At 46.5% G+C, this 19,915-nt stretch overlaps 1 protein-coding gene across 1 annotated transcript in view; it reads left to right on the top strand.

Annotated features, from left to right (window-relative positions):
* Positions 1 to 2,469: 2,469 nt before the first annotated feature.
* Positions 2,470 to 19,915, top strand: part of N4bp1 (NEDD4 binding protein 1) — a 41,224-nt gene continuing 23,778 nt past the window's right edge. Inside the window, exon 1 of the mRNA XM_051169318.1 lies at positions 2,470 to 2,682. Coding sequence (XP_051025275.1) covers positions 2,485 to 2,682 — 198 coding nt within the window. The 5' untranslated portion in view covers positions 2,470 to 2,484. The remainder of the gene's footprint in view (positions 2,683 to 19,915) is intronic.

Below are 19,915 nucleotides of genomic sequence, written 5' to 3'. Positions count from 1 at the left end.
AGATAGGTGGGGCTGAGAGAGGAAGGAATTCTGAAAAGAAAAAAGACTGTCACAAGGAAAAAAAAAAAAAAGAAGAAGAAAGACCGCCAGGAGGGAAAAGGAGAGAGACCTGAAAGGAAGAAAGGAAGGCTGCCATGGGTTAGATGGAGAAGCACATGGCCAGCGTGGATGGAGAACCCAGCCCAGATCAAGAACATTAGCAAATATTTGGGATTATGGATGGGGGCTAGCTTGATAGAAGTTATTGGAAGCAGATGGCATGGGATTGAAACAGGGATCCCATGCCTGAGGCCCTACTATAGAAAGTAGTTTAGAGGATTGATATCTGCCCTGCCCCAGGTTAACTAAAGCTATAACAAGTGTCTGTGTCTTAATTGATTGCTAGCCAGGCCTACAGGTAATAAAGATAAATTAAAAAAAAAATAGAGTCAAGTGAGTGATGCCTTTGACTTTACAGATGGGAAAACATACCTGTAGAAGGATTTGGGCTTATTTGCCACAGCCCCACAGTACGATGAGTGAGCCTACCAATCCCTAATATTTGTGCCTCTCACACAACACAAATAACCCTTGTGAAATTGCCTTTTGTCTTTCTTGTGTGTGATGGTACAGTAAAGAAACTGCCCGCCTGGCACAGCAGGAAGGTGTTGGCTCTGTTTTTTAACAGTTAAACTTTATTATACAACCCAGCTAGCTTACACAAGAGGGAAAAAAAGGTTAAAGGGAAAAAAGAGTGAACCTTCTAGTATCCGTTCCACTGGACGGGTCCCTAGGTGTCTCTGGCCTGTGCGCTGGTCCAGCCTGTTCGCTGATCCTCTTCCTGATCCATGTGCGCTCAAGCCAGGTCTGAACCTGCTGCTCCTCTCTCCTCTCTGCCTGCCTGTCTCTCTTCACGTGCAAGGGGTGGTCTCCCTCTCCCATTGAGGGTCGATTCCAGGCCCAGGATGGCTCCTCCCAGTCTATCTCAAGGTTAATCTCACGGAGTATCCATGGTGTGTCCAAGGGCAAAGCCCGCCAAGGCTGTTTTCACCTATGACAAAGCTTACAATCCTTCCCACACGAGAGTGGAAGAGAATAGTGGAGCTAGCAAGGGACAGAGCATAGGGAGAGAGCTTGAGACCTTTCTGTGGCTGGGTCTGGTTGGCTCTTGCCAAAACTAATCGTGAAGACTGAATACTATAGTCTCAACTTCCTAAGTGCTGCCCCAATTACAGGCTTATGACGCTATGCCTGGCTTGTTTGTTTATTTTGAATGGACTTATTTTAGAGTTATTTTATGTATCTATTTTCATGTGAGTGTATGGGCACAAGTGTGTGATGGTAAGCATGTCTCTCTCCAAGCAGAAGTCAGAAGGGGTGATCTCCTGAGTTTTTCCCTAAATCTGCACATCCTCTTTTTTAGAGCCTTTTTCTCAGCTAAATTGGAAGCCAGCAAGCCCTCCTGTCTTCTTACCTCTCTCGGAGCTGGCATTAAAGATCTGTTCTCTTGCCTGGCTTGATATGTGAGTGATAATAGCCAAACACACTCCTAGTCCTTGTCTGTACCCAACAAGTACTCTTTTTTTTTTTTAAAGATTTATTTATTATGTATACAGTATGCATCAGATCACATTATAGATGGTTGTGAGCCACCATGTGGTTGCTGGGAGTTGAACTCAGGACCTCTGGAAGAGCAGTCAGTGCTCTTAACCACTGAGCCATCTCTCCAGCGCCCCCAACAAGTGCTCTTAACCACCCAGGCATCTTTCGTTTGGTTTTTGAAACAAGGCTTCACTTGGTAGCTCAAGCCAGTCTGGAACTATGTACCTCAGGCTTGCCTTCAGCAGACGACTAACTGTCTGCTTACCTCATTCTCCAGTCCCGCTGGGATTACAGGTAATTGACACCATGCCAGCAATTTATTTAGCCTTTCAATTCTCTATTTGCAATCTCCTTTTCTTTTCCTGTAACAATTTTTTTTTCTAAAATAAGTAAACAAAGGAGGGAAAGGAATTAAAAAGAACGAAAAGAGGAGAGGAAAATAAGTGCCATGTGTCTGCCAACGTAAAACCAGAAACTTGCATCAACTGGATGACCAAAGGCACAGACCCTCGTCAAATATGGCCACCCAGGCCTCGCCTGCCGACGCTTGCCCTCAGCCAATATGGTGACCGCGGGTGGCGTCGACTTCCGTCGCCCTCAGCCTACCAACACACCCTTCGCGACGGGGCGGCGGGTTGAGCGCATGCGTGGCGGCTGTGGCGGCGGCGGCGGGGGGCGGCCGGGCGGCGGGGAGTGACTGACGACTGCCCGCAGTTGCTAAGCTGCGGCGACCGTGACGTGATGGTGTAGCGGGGCCTGCGGGCGGGCGGGCGAGGCGGCCGGCACGGCCCACGCCTCACGCCTCCTGGAGCGGCTCGGTGCAGCCGCGGCGGTGGCGGCGGCGGCACGCTGAGGGGGCGTCGCCGCCGCTGGCTCCCGGCGCCACGGGAGGCCGCGCCCGCCATGGCGGCCCGGGTGGTGCTGGACGAGTTCACGGCGCCCGCCGAGAAGGCGGCGCTGCTGGAGCGGAGCCGCGGCCGCATCGAGTCCCTGTTCGGCGTGCGCCTGGCGGTGCTCGGCGCGCTCGGGGCGGAGGAGCCGCTGCCCGCGCGCATCTGGCTGCAGCTCCGCGGCGCGCAGGAGGCGGTGCACAGCGCCAAGGTGAGTCTGGCCTGGCTCGGGCGGGCACCGGGGGGCGGGTGTCGGGGGGCTTAGCGGTCTCCTCCCGGGGACCTCGGTGTCCCCGTTTGTAAAAGGGCTCCGCGAAAGCGGCTCCCTCGCCGGTCTCTCGCGGAGATGGAAGTAGGCGAGGTGCGTAGAACACAGAGCCGTCAGGCCGGGAGCACGCGCGCTGCGCGGTCGCGCTGTGGGGGTCCCCCGCCCGTCCCCCACTCCCCCGGTTGGTCCCCTTGGATGTGCGCAAGGCTCGACGCTCCTGGTTGGTTTTCACCCTCCAGGCCGCCACTTTACGGGGCTTCTGAACCCTGTGGAGATCTTAGGCCCAGTGTCCAGACACTTTAGAGAAAGGATATTTAGTAGCCGCGTTCGAAATAACATTGTTTCTGTATTGTTGATGTTCTACGACTGTGTGGTGCTTGTAGCACATCTGACGTTCCGCCGAGTACCAGAAAAGCTATAACGCAGCCTTAAAAAAAAAAAAAAAAAAAAAAAAAAAAAAAAAAAAATCCAGCGAGGACGCTTTGATAGGATTATTTCCTTCTATTAAATGAACAGCTGGAGAAACTGAAACTAAGCGGTGACTCACCTTGTGTCTAACCAGAATTTCAGACCTTATACATACGCTACACCGCCATCAGTTGTGTCCCGTGGCCCCTCGCCCCCCCTCTCATCCCCCCCCCCCCCCCCTTTTTTTGCCCCCCCCCCCCCCCCGCCAGCAAACAGTAGCAAAGATTGACCAGGAAGCCCTCTGTGCTTCCGAAGTCTCATTGAACCAGTGAAATAACCAGGTAGTCGGCAGGTTGCCTGGAGAACGGGCATTTTAATTATGTTTCTGTGCATGATTTCTGTGCATAATTTCCTACAAGCCACGCGTAGGAGAAGGGCTGGAGGAGGCTGAAGCTGCGTTGAATAGCATCTTAAGCTACAGGGGAGGAAGGAGTAAGAAGTTGAGGGATGAAGTGGTGTTTCCTCTCCCGCGGTATTTGGAGGGTCAGATCTGGGAACTTAGGAAAAAGCCCCTCGCTGCTCCTCTCGATTTGAAGTCACCAGCTTCTCAAAGCCTCGTTTGTGTTTTGAGCTTCCTGAACACTTTCTGGTACCCATGTTTCTCCGAACTTTCCCACCTGTAAGGCACTAGAATTCATCAGTAAGGTATTTGTTTCTAGGACCCGCATGGGCAATACTTCTCAGAAAACTCAGCTCTGGGGAGAGCTTTTTAACTTTTCAATTTTTGGTTTTCCGAAACAGGGTTTCTCTGTGTAGCCTTGGCTGTCCTGGACTCGAATTCACAGCAATCCGGCCACCTCTGCCTCCCGAGTGCTGGGATTATAGGCACGTACCACCGTGCCCTGCTGGGGAGACCTTTTTAATACCTTATATCACAAATTTAACATTACCCTTGAATGCCTGTAGCTCCTGATATAGTTACATTTAACTTAAAAAAAAAAAAAAAGATGCTTGCATTTGGTATGGGTAGGGTATAAGGCACTTCATTGTGTGATTCTGCACAGCGCGGGCTGAAATCACTGGGTTCTGATCAAGTTGGCATTCCTGGGCTTACCTCCTTAAGTGGGTTGTCTGATTCTGAACAAATGGCACGACCCCTTTTTGTTCGCTTCTTTTCTCCTCACCATCCATTCTTTTACTACCCAGGGCTAAAAACAGTGCCTGGGGCTTGTCACTTCTAACTGGTCCACCAGGTAGTGTTCCTCTCCTTTCCCTGCCCCATATTTTGATTAAGACCTTTGTTTCTGGTGTCCCCTCTGGCTTCACTGCTTTTAACTGCTTTGCTCCCCGGCTCCTAGTTCACTGTACATTGGCCTGTCATCCTCCTTCAGAAAGTCCTTCCTGCATGCCAGAACTTGGTGGGGCTTCCCATCAGTCTGAACTCTCCTCTTTGAGATCACCATGAGACAAGCCTTGCTGTGGTGACTGGCTGGCCTTGAAGCAGCAGTCCTACCCCCTGTCTCGGGGCACTGAGACCACCGGCAAGTCTTGCTCTGTCTTGCTTTCTAGTAGAAGTGGTAGCCGCTCTCTTAGACTTGCACAGCAGGCTGGTCTCTTCTGCCCTGGCTGTGTGTTGGGCTGCTCCTGCTGCCGCCTTTTTCTGAGGACACCCCAGAGGTAGAAGATGCTTCTTTACAGAAAGGCCTCGCCTTTCCCACCAATCCTTCCCATCCCCGGTTCTCTGGTCTGTCTGCTAGTACCACGCAGTTTTTAGCACAGCTAATGGGAAAGGTGTGGCATGTGGTATTTTGGTTATAGTAATGTCACCTGCCAGGTAATCTTTTCAACATGTATTACTCATAATCCAACCTTCCCACTTACAAGAAACCCTCTTTCCTCTTCCTTGAGAGTCATCATGGCGAGAGTTGACTACAACACTCAACAGCAATTTTCTAACATTTTTGGAGGAAAAGGAAACCATGAATTTGGTATAAGGAAATATGTATGGCCTTGACATCCAGCAAAGAAAACTTTGGCCAGGTGGTCATGGAACATGGAACATACTGTCGTCCCAGAACTCTGGAGGTGGTGCTTTGAAGCGAGCCTGGCCTACACAGAGGAACCCAGCCTCACAAACAAAAGTTTTTCTTTTTGGTCGTGCTGGGGGAATCAAGCCCAGGGCCTGGTACACACTAGATAAGCACTCTGCCATTGAGCTATACCCCCAGCCCAAGAGGAGTTTCAAACTTACCTCTGTAGCCTCTGATAAAATAAGGGGTCAAGGGCTACAGCTCAGGAGTAGTGTGCTTTGAAGCTTCAGTCCCTAGTGCCAGAGAAGAAAATGGGAGAGAGTGTGTGTGAGAGTGTGTGTGTATGTGTGTGTGTGTGTGTGTGTTTTATGTGGGGGGGGTGGTGGTGCAGGGAGGCCAACTTCTCCAGCTCTCAAAATTGAGCTTTCTGTTACAGCTATATGAGAATGGCCCATGAATTAGCCAGTAGTCAGAGGGAGGCCTGTGGGAGCTCCTGTTTGAGAGCGATAATGTCCACAGAGGCAGAAGGAAGGCATGGACTGCCCAGTTTATGTGCTGGGGGGAGGCAGGACTTTAGGTAGACTCTGAAAAGCCCAGAAGATGACCAGGTACTTCATTATTAACAAAGGCATAGAAACCAGAAAAGAACATATGAGGTGGAAAGTCATGACCAGAACATATCAAGGTCCCTTATGAGACATGGCCGGGAAACACCTGGTTCTACTCAAGACCTTGGATATTTAGGAGGGAGTCACTGAGAGTTTCGACAGGGGAAAAACATTGCCTGAATGGGCAATTTGAAGACCAGAGAGCCAGTAGTGAAAGGAATACTGTTTCAAGGTTGAGCTGGACATGGGTGGGGTGGACTTGGGACAACCTGAGTGGAAATAAAGTTTTAAGGTAGTTTAAACCCTGGTAGCTGGAAAGAGTAGTTCATATTATTTGACCAGTGGGTGGTAGGGTGCCAGGTAGTCAACTTTAATTTTTTATTTTTTGGTGAGACAGGGTTTCTCTAGCTTCAGCTGTCCTGGACTCGAACTCACAGCGATCCATCTGCCTCTGCCTCCTGAGTGCTGGGATTAATGCCTGGGATTATTTACTTATTTTTAAGGGCAAAGTCTTGCTGTGCAGCTCTGGCTGGTTTCCAGCTGCCTCTGGTCGTCAGTGCTGGGAGTATGGGCATGGGCTATCATGACTAGCTGAAGGTCAGCACTTGAGGCAAAGCTCACCTGTGAAGGAGTCAGGTTTGTGGTTGTCCCATAACCTCAAGGATCCTGTAGCCTAGTACAGAGATGTGGAAACAGGACAGCATGACTCGTGTATTAGTTGACATGTGTTCAAAGAGTCACAATTCTGAGGATGAGAAAGGGCATCTCTGAAGGAGGGGAGAGCATGGGCAAGACCGCAGGTGTTGGAAACATGCAGCTCACGCAGTTCCTTGAGTGAAGAGAGCGTGGAGAAAATGTTCAGAGGTGGAGCGGGTGTCTGGGCCTGCTGAAGAAGCACAGAGTAGATGGATCCCTTTGGACTTGATGCTCCGAGCTGGTTTGCGAGGATGCAAGTACAGTTATTGTGCATGATGTCTAGCAACGCCCATACTAATGTGACAGTACTCTGTGGGCTTATGAGATGACATATGTCCTGCTGGCTTTACGTCAACTTGACACAAGCTGAAGTCATCTGAGAGGAGGGACCCTCAACTGAGCTGTAGGCAAGCCAGTCGATGGGGAGGCCCAGCCCATTGTGGGTGGTGCCACCCCTGGGGTGGTGGTCCTGGGTTCTATAAGAAGGCAGGCTGAGCAGCAGTCCAGTAAACAGTACCCTCCATAGCTTCTGCATCAGCTCCTGCCTCCAGGTTCCCACCTGGTTTGAATTCCTGCTTTAGCTTCCCTGAGTGGACTGTGGTTCTGTGTATGTAAGCCAAATAAACACATTTCTCCCCATGCTTCTTTTGGCCATGGTGTTTTATCATAGCAATATTAACCAAGACGGTGTGGGAGGATAGGGAACCTGGGGAGGACTTACCCATTGAATGGATTGGGGAGCACATTTATATTTTTAATTTCAAGGACATTCTGTGTAGTGTATTGATAAGATTTTTTTTTTTTTTTTTTTTTTTAGTTCTTCGAGACAGGGTTTCTCTGTGTAGCCTTGGCTGTCCTGGAGTTGCTTTGTAGACCAGGCTGGCCTCGAACTCACAGCGATCTGCCTGCCTCTGCCTCCCAAGTGCTGGGTTAAAGGTGTGCACCACCACACCCAGCTTCCACAAGAATTTTGTATTAATAATGTTTTCCCCTTTTTTGGTCTTAAGAAAATCATGTAGTCCAAACAGCTTGGCTCCCTCAGTTGTCCCGCCTTGGCCTGGAATTAAAGGCCACATCTGGTTGCACTGATAATCTTTGTACCGTCATCCCCACACAGCAGCTGTCAAAGGAGCAAGAGGTCATTTGCTCTGTGCCACATAGGAATGACTGGGCCAGCCAGGCGTGGTGGCACATGCCTTTAATCCCAGCACTCGGGAGGCAGAGACAGGCGGATCACTGTGAGCTCGAGGCCAGCCTGGTTTACAAAGTGAGTCTAGGACAGCCAAGGCTACACAGAGAAACCTTGTCTCAAAAAACCAAAACAACAAAAAAGGAATGACTGGGCCTAGAAGCACACATTCTGGTTGCCCTCAGTAACATCTGTTTTCTTTGTTGTTTTTGTGTTTTTGAGAAAGGGTTGCTCTGTTTAGCCCTCCCCATCCTGGACCAGGCTGGCCTTGAATTCAGTGATTCACCTGCCTCTGCCTCCCAAGTTCTGGGGTCAAAGGTGTGCCGCCACCACCACCCAACTGAATAACATGTCTTAACATGGAAGCAGTTGCATAGTCAGAAGAAAAGACAGGAATAAATCATCTGGATCTGTAGCACACACCCACAGTGCCAGCACTCTGAGGCAGAGGCAGGGAGGACCACCACAGACTCCTAACAGCTGCACAGGGAGTGCACGGTGAGTTCCAACCCAGCCAGAGCTATCTAGCAAGACTATCTTTAAAAAAGAAAAGAAAAGAAAATGTCAAGAGCCAAGGAAGTTTGCAGACACGTTGCTGGGAACCTGAGGTGGCTAGGCTGTGGCAGGTGGGGAAGTCTGTAGGTCTCAGACACTGTCTGTATGGTGGTCTTAGCTTTTGGTTTGCTGGGAGCTAGCGTCCTGCTAAATTAGTATATCCCCAAAGCTTTACCTCTCCTCAAAAGGATGGACAGCGAATGGTTACTAGAGGGACTAAAGATAGCCCAAGATAATTTGCCCTGGATCTATAGTGTCAGCTCTCTAAAATCAAGCTTGAATTAACCAGCCATTTCAAATCTTCAGCATACTCCACCCCTCACGCCTGAGGGGGGGTCATGGAACAACAGCTTCTGTTTACAAAAATGTATGGTGATAAAATCCAGTCATACATTGAAGAAAACATGTCAGTGGTGTGGGTGGAGATTTGAACTGCCCTTCGACCTCTACTTTGGAGAGTGGAAGACAGAATTAGTAAGTTAACACACTTCCTTCTCTTGGAGAAGAGGGCATCAGAAGACCTGGTGGCCCAGAACACTGTCTCAGTGAAATGACAGGTGGTAAAGAAGAACCCAGAAGGGACTCCTGTAGGACAGAAGCAGGGACCAGAGGGAGTCAAGACAGTGAACGTACAGTATCACTGAACCTTGGAACTGGTGGGTGACATCTCCCTGGTCAGGAATCTAAGTGCAGTTGGGCAAGGCAGAATGGGGCTCAGGAGTTGTGTCTGAAGACTCTTTGAGTGAGGACAAGGCGGTAGAAAGGCTGAGAGCAGAAGGGGGCAGCGTAGGTGAGTCTGGAGGCGACTGTCCAGCTGGGCTCCTGCTGCATCCTCAGGGGCTCTGGAGGTTCTGAGCTACAGGCATTTCAGATCCTTCTGCTCAGAAGAGTGATTCCTGGCTCATGAGTGAACAGTAGGCGTGTTTGTGGAGGGAATAATGCAGAAATGTCCCACTGGGAAGTATCATGGAGCTTAGTGTTGATTTTACCAGAAAGGAATGTGTAGCTTTTCTGCATTTCCTAGAATAGTGCTTTTTTTTTTTTCCCCTATAGTTGTGAAAATCATCTTAAGAAACAGTGGTTGGCTCAGTGTCTGTTATGGCTAATGCTTTGGGGTTGTTCCAGAATGTTGAAACCGGGGTACTCACTGCTAGCGTCTTAGCTTCCCCTTCCCTGTTCTTTCCCAGCCTCTACTGGAGGATTTGTTTTAAGTTACATTGACTCATTTTGTCGTAGCTGTTTATGTTGTATCCTGCATGGGGGTCAGGGACCAACTTGTTAAAGTTGGTTCTCCTCTTCCACCCTGTAGGTCCCAGGGATTGAATGCAAGCCCTCAGGCTCTGCAGCAGGTGACTGTGCTTGCTGAAGTGTTTTGCTGACCTACTGTAGTATCTTTTAAAAGATGTATTTATCTTTCAAAGATTTTATATGTAGGAATTGGTAGGTGATGCTTTGCCACAGTGTCTGCCTGTACACCACATATGTCTCTAGCACCGGTGTAGGTCAGAAGAGGGCGATAGATGCCCAGGAACTGGGGTTGCAAGCTGTCCCGTGGGTGATGGGAGCCAAACCCAGGCCTTCTGTAAGAGCAAGTGCTCTTGACTACTGAACCATCTCTCTGCCTCCCTTTAGTAGGGTTTTAATTAAATCAAGGTTCATTGTCTTGGGGTTTTTTTTTCCTAACATTTTATTAAATTAATATAATTGTTAAAGTTGGCATCCTTAAATTTCAAATGAAATTGTAGGGGGAGATCTTTGTAGTGATTAAGGAGCTGCTTTGTTGTTCCAGAACAATTATAGTAGTGTGTGTGTGGTACTTTGTGCATGTGGACACACGTGCTGGTGTGCATATGGAGGTCAGAGGACAACCTTGTGAAGTAGCTTCTCTTCTTTACCTGAATTCTGGGGATTGCATTTAGGTCATTATGCTTATACCAGGGACACTAATGTGAGCCAACTGACACTGAAGGGCATAGGGTCATTTAAAGGTCCATAAAGTATTTCATACTACATACATACTGCATAAAATATTTCACACTACACACTAAGCCATCTCCCTAGCCCTGTTGTTATTTTTATACAGAGTGTTACTATGTAGACCAGGCTGGCTGAGATTTGCCTGCTCTGTTCAACACACACACACACACACACACACACACACACACACACACACACACACACACACACACACACACACACACACACACACACACACACACACACACACACCCCCTCATGGGGGATATTAACCTGGAACCTCACAGAGCTCTGCCTGCCTGTCTCCTTAGTACTGGGATTAAAGGGATGTAGTGTCATAACCAATACCCTGGTGATTTTAAATTAAGAGAATAAAGTTATTATTTTGTTACTATAGGTAGATTGATGCGTGGTAATGTATCTCTGTCGTTAATAAAATTCCTGCAGTATAGATGCCTATACAAATAGGGACTTAGTATTTTTTCCACTTAAGTTTAAAGATGGCCAAGCAATGGTGATGTACACCTGTAATACCAGCTAGTCAGGAGGCTGAGGCAGGAACATTGTAAAGGAGTTGGTAGAGGGCTTGCCTACATGTATAGGAAGACCTTGTGTTTAATCCTGAGCACCACAAAGGGGAAAAGAAAAGTCTAAAGATAAGCAAGTCTCAGTGGTTAGGAGCTGGTTCCTCGTGATCACAGAGTGACTTACCTTTCCAGCTATCAGGTCTTTGTCTTAAGAAATGTAGATGGGGTGCTGGTGGTGGTAGAGGTGGTGGTGGTGGTGTGGTAGAGGAAGTGATGGTGGAGGAGGTGGTGGTGATGGCAGTGGTGGTGGTGATGGTGGCAGAGGTGGAGGAGGAGGTAGTGGTGGTGGTGGTCGTGGTGCACCACTTCAGTCCCAGCACTTGGGGGAGAGAGCCAGGTGGACCTCTGAATTTGAGGCCACCCTGGTCTACAGAGTTTGAGGACAGCCAGAGCTACACAGAGAAACAGCCTTGAAAAAAAAAGAAATACAGAAGTAACAGCTTCGCAGAAAAACCTAATACATTCTTTGCTTGCTTCTAATTGGCTAGAACTTTGTCAGGCAACCAACCCCTGCTAGTATCAAACTAGAAAATTTTCATTATATACCCAGGTATATTGCTACCCTGAACAAAATGTGAATTTTGTATTTAAGGAAACAAAATGAATATTGGTAGACATTAGCTTGACTGTCACATCTTATTACCTGCTTTTTTACCAGGAGCCCAGTTGTTTTGTTTTAGCTCATCAGGGAACCATCTGGGTAGGAAAGGTGTCTCTGAAGTATCCAGGAAAAGAGTACAGGTATTGAGCGAGTAAGGCTATGTGTTGAAGGCTGGCTGGTTCAGGTCCCACAGGGCAGTGAGTTTCTGTCCCTTAATATAGATAACATGCCAAAAAGAACTTTTCTTCTAAACACTTTTTTCCTTCTTTTCTCTCTCTCTCCCTTCCTTCCTTTCTTATTTTCTTTTTTTAAAATATATTTTATTAATTTATTCATATTACATCTCAGTTGTTATCCCATCCCTTGTATCTTCCCATTCCTCCCTCCTTTCTTACTTTCTTTTTCTTTCTTTTTCAAGGGTCTTCTGTAGCCCAAACTGACCTAGAACTTCATGTAGCCAATGATGTACCTTCAGGACCCTTGAACTCCTAACCCTCCTACCTTCACCCTTAGTGCTGGGATTCCAGTGTGCGCCACCACACTTGTTTCTCTTTTTCTTTTTGTGCTGTTGGGGATGGAGCAAATGGTTTGGTTCATAACAGCAAGCACTGTGATATTGAGCTGCATTCCAGCCACAAACCAGAGTTTCTTAGTCTAATCTAAAAGTAGATCCTAGTTATCAGTTAGACAGATAACCATGCGATCGCACCATAAAGGTCAGGTTGCTGGCAGAGGTGCTGAGAACAGGTTCATGCTTATAGAGGCACTTGAGACTGGCAAGGGGACAGGTGGAGGTGGGCACAGTGGAGTGCTCCTGTATCTGCCAGCACTCAGGAAGCGGCAGTAGGAGGATCCCTTGAGACCACTGAGCCGTCTGAAGGAAAGGGCCAGGAGTGATGAGACACAAACAGCAGCAGAAGAGAAGAAAGCAACAGAGAGGCAAAAGTGAAGGCTTCCTGCTGCTGAGGACTCTTTCTGGGACCTAAAATGAGGGTCTTTTGGAGGGTCACTTAGGCTAGTACCTCTAACAAGTGGGCATAGTAGTGGGTCCTACAAACTCCCAAAGTGTAAAACACCTTTTAAAGTTACAAGCAAACTTTCAGACGGGCAGATCATTTATGAACCAGAACTAGCTAGCAAGGGCATAAGAGTAGCTCAAAGAATTTTTGAGGATCTGAGGGCCTGGGGGTTGACCAACCCTTTCACAAGGGTTGCCTAAGACCTTTGAAAACACAGATACTTACATTAAGATTTATAATGGTAGCAAGATTACAGTTATGAAGTAGCAGTGAAAATAATTTAATGGTTGGGGGTCGGGTCACCAAAAGATGAGGAACTGTATTAAAGGGTCACAGCGATAGGAAGGTTGAGAACCACTGTTAGAATCTCAGTTTAACCCAGCACTCAGGAAATAGAAACTGATCTCAGAGTTCAAGGCCAAGCTTGGTCTACATAGTGGTATTTGATACCACCCAGAGCTACATAGTGAGACCCTGTCTCAAACAAAACAAAGCAAAACAAAAGCCACTGAGTTAGAGAGTAAGTCTCTTATAGAGAGAGCAAAGAAGCCTTGCTCTTTAGGGCTGTCTCGTCTACCAACTCCAAGATTTATTATCTCGATTGGCAAAACTCTAAAGTTCAGTTAATTAATTGCTTAAGTTTTTGAAACAGGGTTCCATGTTTCCAAGGCTAACCTAGAATTCTATGTAGCTAATAATAACCTGGAATTTTTGGGGGGAGGTATTGGTTTTTTGAGACAGGATTTCTCTGTGTAACCCTGGCTGTCCTGGAACTCACTGTGTAGACCAGGCTGGCCTTGAACTCATAGAGATCCACCTGCCTCTGCCTCCCGAGTGCTGGGAGTAAAGATGTGCTCCACCAGCACCTCGGTTGGCCACTCTTTCTTAACTAATCTTGTTGCAAGATGTTGGCCCATATTTCCAAACTACCTATAGGTATTAGTTAGACGTTAATTATTTGTTCGGGTTTTGCATCAATGATGCAATTGGCATTTTGGGTCAGATAATTTGTGGGGAGGAGTCTACAATAGCTGTATGATGATTAGCACCGTCTGTCTTCACCCTCTAGATGCTGGAGATGCCAGGAACATCTCCTCAAGCTGTAAAAACCAGGTATGTCTCCTGATGTTGCCAGATGCCTGGAGAATTATGTCCACTTAATAGCTGAATTGGATGGCTGAAGGCAGTATTCACCCCCTAGCAATGTGCAGTCTACTGAACTTGTGATAAACATTACAATTTAATAAGATACTTTTGTATATAAAAAGCAGATATCAATATCCATGCTCCCTGTTTTCTCAGATGGTATTTTTGAGCAAGGGCAGAGGAAGGAAATGTTATAGTATGTTATAGCAAACATAAGTGGACGTGTTAATCCAAACCAGAGACCTTGATGAAGACCCTGCGGATCTTGAACATTAGCCCCACCAGCAGGAAGCTTTCCAGAGCGTGCTTTCAGAAGCACCTCTTAATGTGGTGACAGGGTAGACAAGTTGCTGTAGCAAGTGCATAATGAAATGGGTGGGTAGGAAGAAGTTTGTATGTGTAGTTGATTGCATTGTTGATGCTGACTATAAGCCACTGCTCAATAAAAGAGAAGTCCAACCAAAGCTGGCTTGGAGAGAGCTGTCATCTCCAAGTGAGACCAGAATTTGAGACACTTTTGGAACAGCATGACTGGATGGTAATCTTGTACCTTATGATGTTGAGGCTAGAGGCAGAAATGTGAGGTTATCACCAGGCTTAGAGTTAGGAGAGTTAGGATTGGATCTTGGAGAGGCTACTGCCTGGAGATGATTATGAGAACTATATACCTCTGAGAAAACAATAGCAAAGGATTTGGGCATGGCCAGGAAAGGAAGAGACACTTTGTAGTGCCCTTGGACAAACCCAGTTTTTGTGTATGAGGAGCAGCCTTCAGGTCCTGTGTGAGGCCAGAGAGGCAGACAGGTCTCATTGCTCAGGGTTCAGTTTGCTGGAGGGCTCGCTGACAGAGGGGAGGTCCAGTTGGGCGTGGTACCAAGACCAGTGGTATTTCCAAAGACTGGGTCAGAAAGAGGAGTATCTACGGGTTGAGACAAAGTAAGTTCATCTGTGCTGGAATGTACCTGGTTTATCTGAAAATAACATCTAAGCAGTGGGCACATCCCCGGAGCCAGGGTCTGACCGTAAAGCCCAATGTGTGACTGACTGGTGATTTGTTCATTTATTGGTTGTTGGGAAAGTGAAGGAAAACCCAAGTAGGGTTACTGGGGAGCCTTTGTGACAGTTATGACTCAGGATGGCTGCACGCATGTCAGGCTGTATCCATACCTAGCATGTATATACATCTGTGAAGAAGGAAGTACTTAGATTGCTTGAAAGTGTCATGCTCTGTAACCCAAGTTGGAAAGCCCTGGTGTAGTTGTCATTGTCAGCATTCAAGTGGTTCTCTTTAAATAGGAACACAGCACAGCTTTCAAGGGGTTCACTGTAAAATGGGGTACAATCTACTATTTTCATAGACTATGAAGGTAGAAAAAGGACTGGTGGCATAATGTTCTTGTGGACTGTGTACAGTTTACCCTTGTTCATTTAAATGCTGATTTTTCTACCCCACTACCTGGTTTCAATTCAGACACTGCATTGTGATGTTTATTCTAAGTATCTTCTGTCTCAAGTTTGTGTAAACATGTCACCATTTGTTCTCTCTGTTGCCAATAAAAACTAACTAGCCAAGCTGGGCGTGGTGGCGCACGCCTTTAATCCCAGCACTTGGGAGGCAGAGGCAGGCGGATCGCTGTAAGTTCAAGGCCAGCCTGGTCTACAAAGCAAGTCCAGGACAGCCAAGATAACATAGAAAAACCCTGTCTCGAAAAAACCAAAAAAAAAAAAAAAAAAAACCTAACTAGCCAATGCTGAGCAATAACAGAGAATAGGGTGAGACATCTGGTGAGTGAGGGGAGGAGAAAGAAGAGGAAGAAGGAGGGATGCACGTGGAGAGGATGGGAAACACCAGGAGAAATGAACTGGACCTAGGAGATGAGTAAAAAGTAGGTATAATGTGGAAAATCTGAATGGCAGGAAAGTAGACTAGCTTGGAGATTTAGGATGGAGTAATTATTGCACAGCGGTGGGTTCTAGGCTAATTAAGTATATCATACTCTCTCTGCAGGGGGAAAGCTGGTTAAGGAGTAACTGCTGATTATACTAAAATTTAAATCAATATTAAATATCAATAATCATTTCAACAAAGGACCAAGATGGGGATGACCCTATACATTCACACATGGAGGTGAGGCTGAAGGGAACAGTTACATAGGATCAGGAACCCTAGGCGTGTATATAGACAGTGACAGAAGAGGTAAAAAGATTTGGTGTGGGATGGAGAGATGGCTCAGTGGTTAAGAGCACTTGCTGCTGTTGCAGAGGACCTAAGTTTGGTTCCCAGCATCTAAATTAGGTGGCTCACAGCTGCCTGGAATGCCAGTGTGGATCCCCTGCAGGGATCTGATGCTCTTTTCTGGCCTCTGTAGGCACCTGCACACTTATTGTGAGATTATAGAGAAGCCTGCAGTGTTGTTGCTGTTGAGAGACGGTCTTTTGTAGCTCTAGCTGTCCTGAAACTCACTGTAGAACTGATGTTGGATGCATGTCGGTGCATAAAGGTAAAAGGCTTATTTATTTTTCTTTCTGTTTCCCTAGAGATAATGTAGGACAGTTTTTTCTATTTGTTTTGCTTTTGAGACATTATGTAGCCCAAGAAGGCTGAAGTACCAGGATGACAGGTGTGTGCCACAGGGCCCAGGTTGACAGCATAAGAACTTCCTTGCTTACATAGTTTCTCTGTGATGGCTGGTACACTTGAGCATCCTGCTGTCTGAACCGTGATGCTTCTGATAGCTAGCAAAATTGTACAGGCAATAGTAGTTGCTTTCGGTTGCTGCCAATTGTCACTCGATTTCCTATGCTGTCTGTCCTCAAACCCCTTAGCTGTATGCTTTCAAGAAGAGATTGTAATGGTGAATAGTGCAGTAGGAAAGGCTTTTCCCAGCTGAGCCCTACCTGCTTCTGAGTGGCACAGGCCTCCAGGAGCACTTCTGAGCTTGTGGGATGCTTTTTGAAGAACTGAGAAGCTGGATGTGGGTGTGGTGACACTTGCTGTGATCCCAGCATTCCAAGTTCCAGGCCAGCCCATCCAACTTGGAGAGACTGTCTCAACAAGGGGAATGTTGGCTCAGTGCATGAGACCTGGGGTTACCCCTAGTGCCACAGTAGAAAGGGGAAGGAGGGAGGGAGTAAATCATGGTTATTCCCGAGTGTCAGTGTCTAGGTCAGTTTTACATTTCCTGTTGGCTGCATGACACCAAGATCACAAAGACACGTAAGTGTAATGCGCTTATACCATAGAAGGGTTTTTTCTTTTTGTTTTTGTTTTTTTTTTTAATTAAAATTTTTTTCTATACAATATATTCTGGTTACTATTTCCCCTCCCCTAACTCCTTCAAATCCTCCCAAATCCACACCCTTTCTTGTTCTCTGTCATTAGAAAACAAAGAGGCATCTGAAGAAAAAGATTAAAAAAAAAAAAAAAAAAAAACAAATAAACCTGAATAGGTCAAAACAAATATGAAAAAAAAAAAGGAGCCAAAGAAACAGTACAAGAAACATACAGATGCTAAGAGACACACATTTGCACACACAGAAATATCATAAAGACAAAATCAGAAATTATAGTATATAAGCAAAAGACCTGTAGGGTAAAATTAAAGTGTCCAGACAAAGCATTATGAGACCAAACCAAACCAAACCAAACCTTCCAAAGAATACTATTGAGTTCGTTATGTCTTGGTCATCTACCGCTGGGCATGGGACCTGCCCTTAAGTCTGGTTTATACACCCAGTGAGACTCCATTGGAGAAAACTAACTTTTCCCTTGTGAGCTGTTAGCAATTGGAGATGGCTTCTAGGTTAGGGATGGGGCTTGTGCGCACTGGGACTCCATGCGGCCTAGGCCTGAGCAGGCCGTGAGCATGCTGCCACCGTCTCTGAGTCTGTGTGCGCTTCAGCCCTGCTGTGTCCGGAAGGCCTCATTTCCTTGGTACTCTCCAACCCCACTGGCTCTTCCATTCTTTCTGTCTCCTGTTCCTCACAGTTCCCTGAGCCCTTAGGGGAGGGATTTGATGAAGACATCCCACTTAGGTCTGAGTGTTCCAAGATCTCACTCTCTGCCCATTGGCCAATTGTCCCCATCTGCTGCAGGAAGAAACTTCTCAGATGATGTAGTAATTGGTCTGAGGAGCAAAGTCTGGCACTACCTCCTCAGAGAGTCTCAGCCTTTCCTGCTATATAGTAAGCATTCCCAGACACAACCCCGCTTCCATCTTCCTCAGGGCAGTGCTCACAGTAGCCTGTCTCTGTGTCACTTACCACTTGTCCCACTTTTGCTAAGGCCTAGCCTCTCCAAACCCACTTGGCCTTTTGCATGCTTGTTCCTGGCATATGTTAGGTGCTTTAATAGCTACAGTGATGAACAAGTGAACAAACAACCAGGCTTTTTTATGCTTTAAGCAAAATTACGTTTAATACACCCTGGTTGTATGTGCATTTTTCTCCAAATTCATTTTTTCTGGAATATGTTAAATTTATTTATTGATTATGGTTGGGGAGTCGACCTATAAAAGACCCTATCTTTATCTTTGTTTTATTTCATTTTTGTTTGTTTGTTAAAACAGGCTTTCACTATGTAGCCCTGGCTGGCCTGGAACTCGCTGTGTGGACCAGCCTGGCCTCGAACTCACAGAGCTTCTTCTGCTTCTGCCTCCTGAGTGCTGGGACTAAAGACATGCCTCATTGTGCCTAACAACTTCATGTTTCTTTCTATTCTAGGTTTTTTTTTTAAACTTGTATTACAAGTGAAAGTATAAAATTTGTTTGTAAATCCTTCTTGTAGTGGATTTGTAATTCTTTGATTTATGTAAATAAAGTATATTTGAAACTTAAAATAGGAGTGGGTGGGCATGTTGGCTGTAGCCATGCCTTTGTTCATACACAGGCATCTTTATGTGTTTCTTGGAAAGTCTTTTTAAAAGCCAGTTTGGAGATCCAGATCTGGGCAGAATCTGTTCATAAGTGGGCTTTACTGTGGATAAATTAGGAAATAGCCCTTTAAAGAGAGTATTTTGGAGGCCTTTTATCTAGAAAAGAGATCTCTCCCCTTTGCCTTACTAGTTGCTGCTGGTAGCCTCCTGAAGAGATCTGACCAACTTTTCCTTACCCAAGCAGCTGTAGGATTTTCTCTGTGCTCGACATGATGCAGGTGACTGAGCCACATACCTCCTTACTTGGACAGGCAGTTTCCTGTACATTGACAAGAGGAAGATGATTCGTAGTCCTAGGACGGCAGGGTCAGCACTCTGTTAGTACTACCGATACAGCCGTCATACCTGGACAGAGTGCAGGTGGTGGTGGAGGCTGCTTTAGACTTGGAAATGGAACTTAGGTTGTCTGTTTTGGCAGAAGGAACCTTTATCCACTGAGCCATCTTGCTGCCTGCCCCCTCCCGTTTGTCTCCAACCCTAAGGGGCAGGAAAGGACACTCAGTACTTGACATTTGCCAAACCCCATTCTTTCTCTTTTTCTGTGCTCAGCCAGTGTCACTCCTGTGGTGGTAGAAATGGTTTGTAGACTTTCTAGACCCAGCTGCAATCTGTCCATGTGCACACCTGCTCCCAAGCACCCTAAGAAATGCTTTTAAGGGACGCTGGGCTTGGTGGCACATGCTTTTAATCCCATACTTGGGACAGCCACAGGCAGATGTATCTCTGCATTTGAGGCCAGCTTGGTCTGCATATCAAGTTCCAGGGCAGCCAGAGCTACATAGACCTGTCTCAAACAAAAACAAAGGCTTTTAAGAACTGAACATGGCTTCTGTCCTGTTGCAGGGACATTCTGAAACTGTATGGCATTGGAACTACAACTCATAAGACAGATCTGTTATCTGTCAAACATGTCAACATTCTTAGAACTTAAACAAGGTTGAGTGCTGCATACCATGGCATTTAGTGTGGATAGCATAAGTGACTTAGCATATGAATAATTGGGAAAATCTTAACTCTTACAGGAAAGGATGCAGATATTACTGCTGAGAACACACAGATGTTGGAACCATCTGCTAAAAACTAAAGCAGCTGTTATTAAAAAAACTCCCCAATTTTAGAGCATGATGGTCCATGCCTTTAATCCCAGCACTCAGGCAGGGTCAGGGAATCTCTCTTCCAGGAAAACCAGGACTACATTTTTGAGGCAGTGAAATCCTGCTAAATAAGTAAATTCCCTAGTAGGTAATTATTAAAACCGAAAGTTTCAGCAAAGAACTAGTGTGAAAAGAATCAATCAGCAAAGATTAGAGCAATTAAAAACTCAGAAGTTGGGGATCCTCATCATCATCATTACTGTTGGGACCAGGCTCTCTAGCCCTTAGCCCAGGCTGACCGTGCTAGCTATGCCCCTACCTCAGCCTCATAT

The sequence above is a fragment of the Acomys russatus genome, chromosome 26 (genome assembly GCF_903995435.1).
Source record: "Acomys russatus chromosome 26, mAcoRus1.1, whole genome shotgun sequence".
NCBI classification, from domain to species: Eukaryota; Metazoa; Chordata; class Mammalia; order Rodentia; family Muridae; genus Acomys; species Acomys russatus.
Note: the sequence above shows the minus strand (reverse complement) of the source record. Positions and strands in the feature narration are given on the sequence as shown.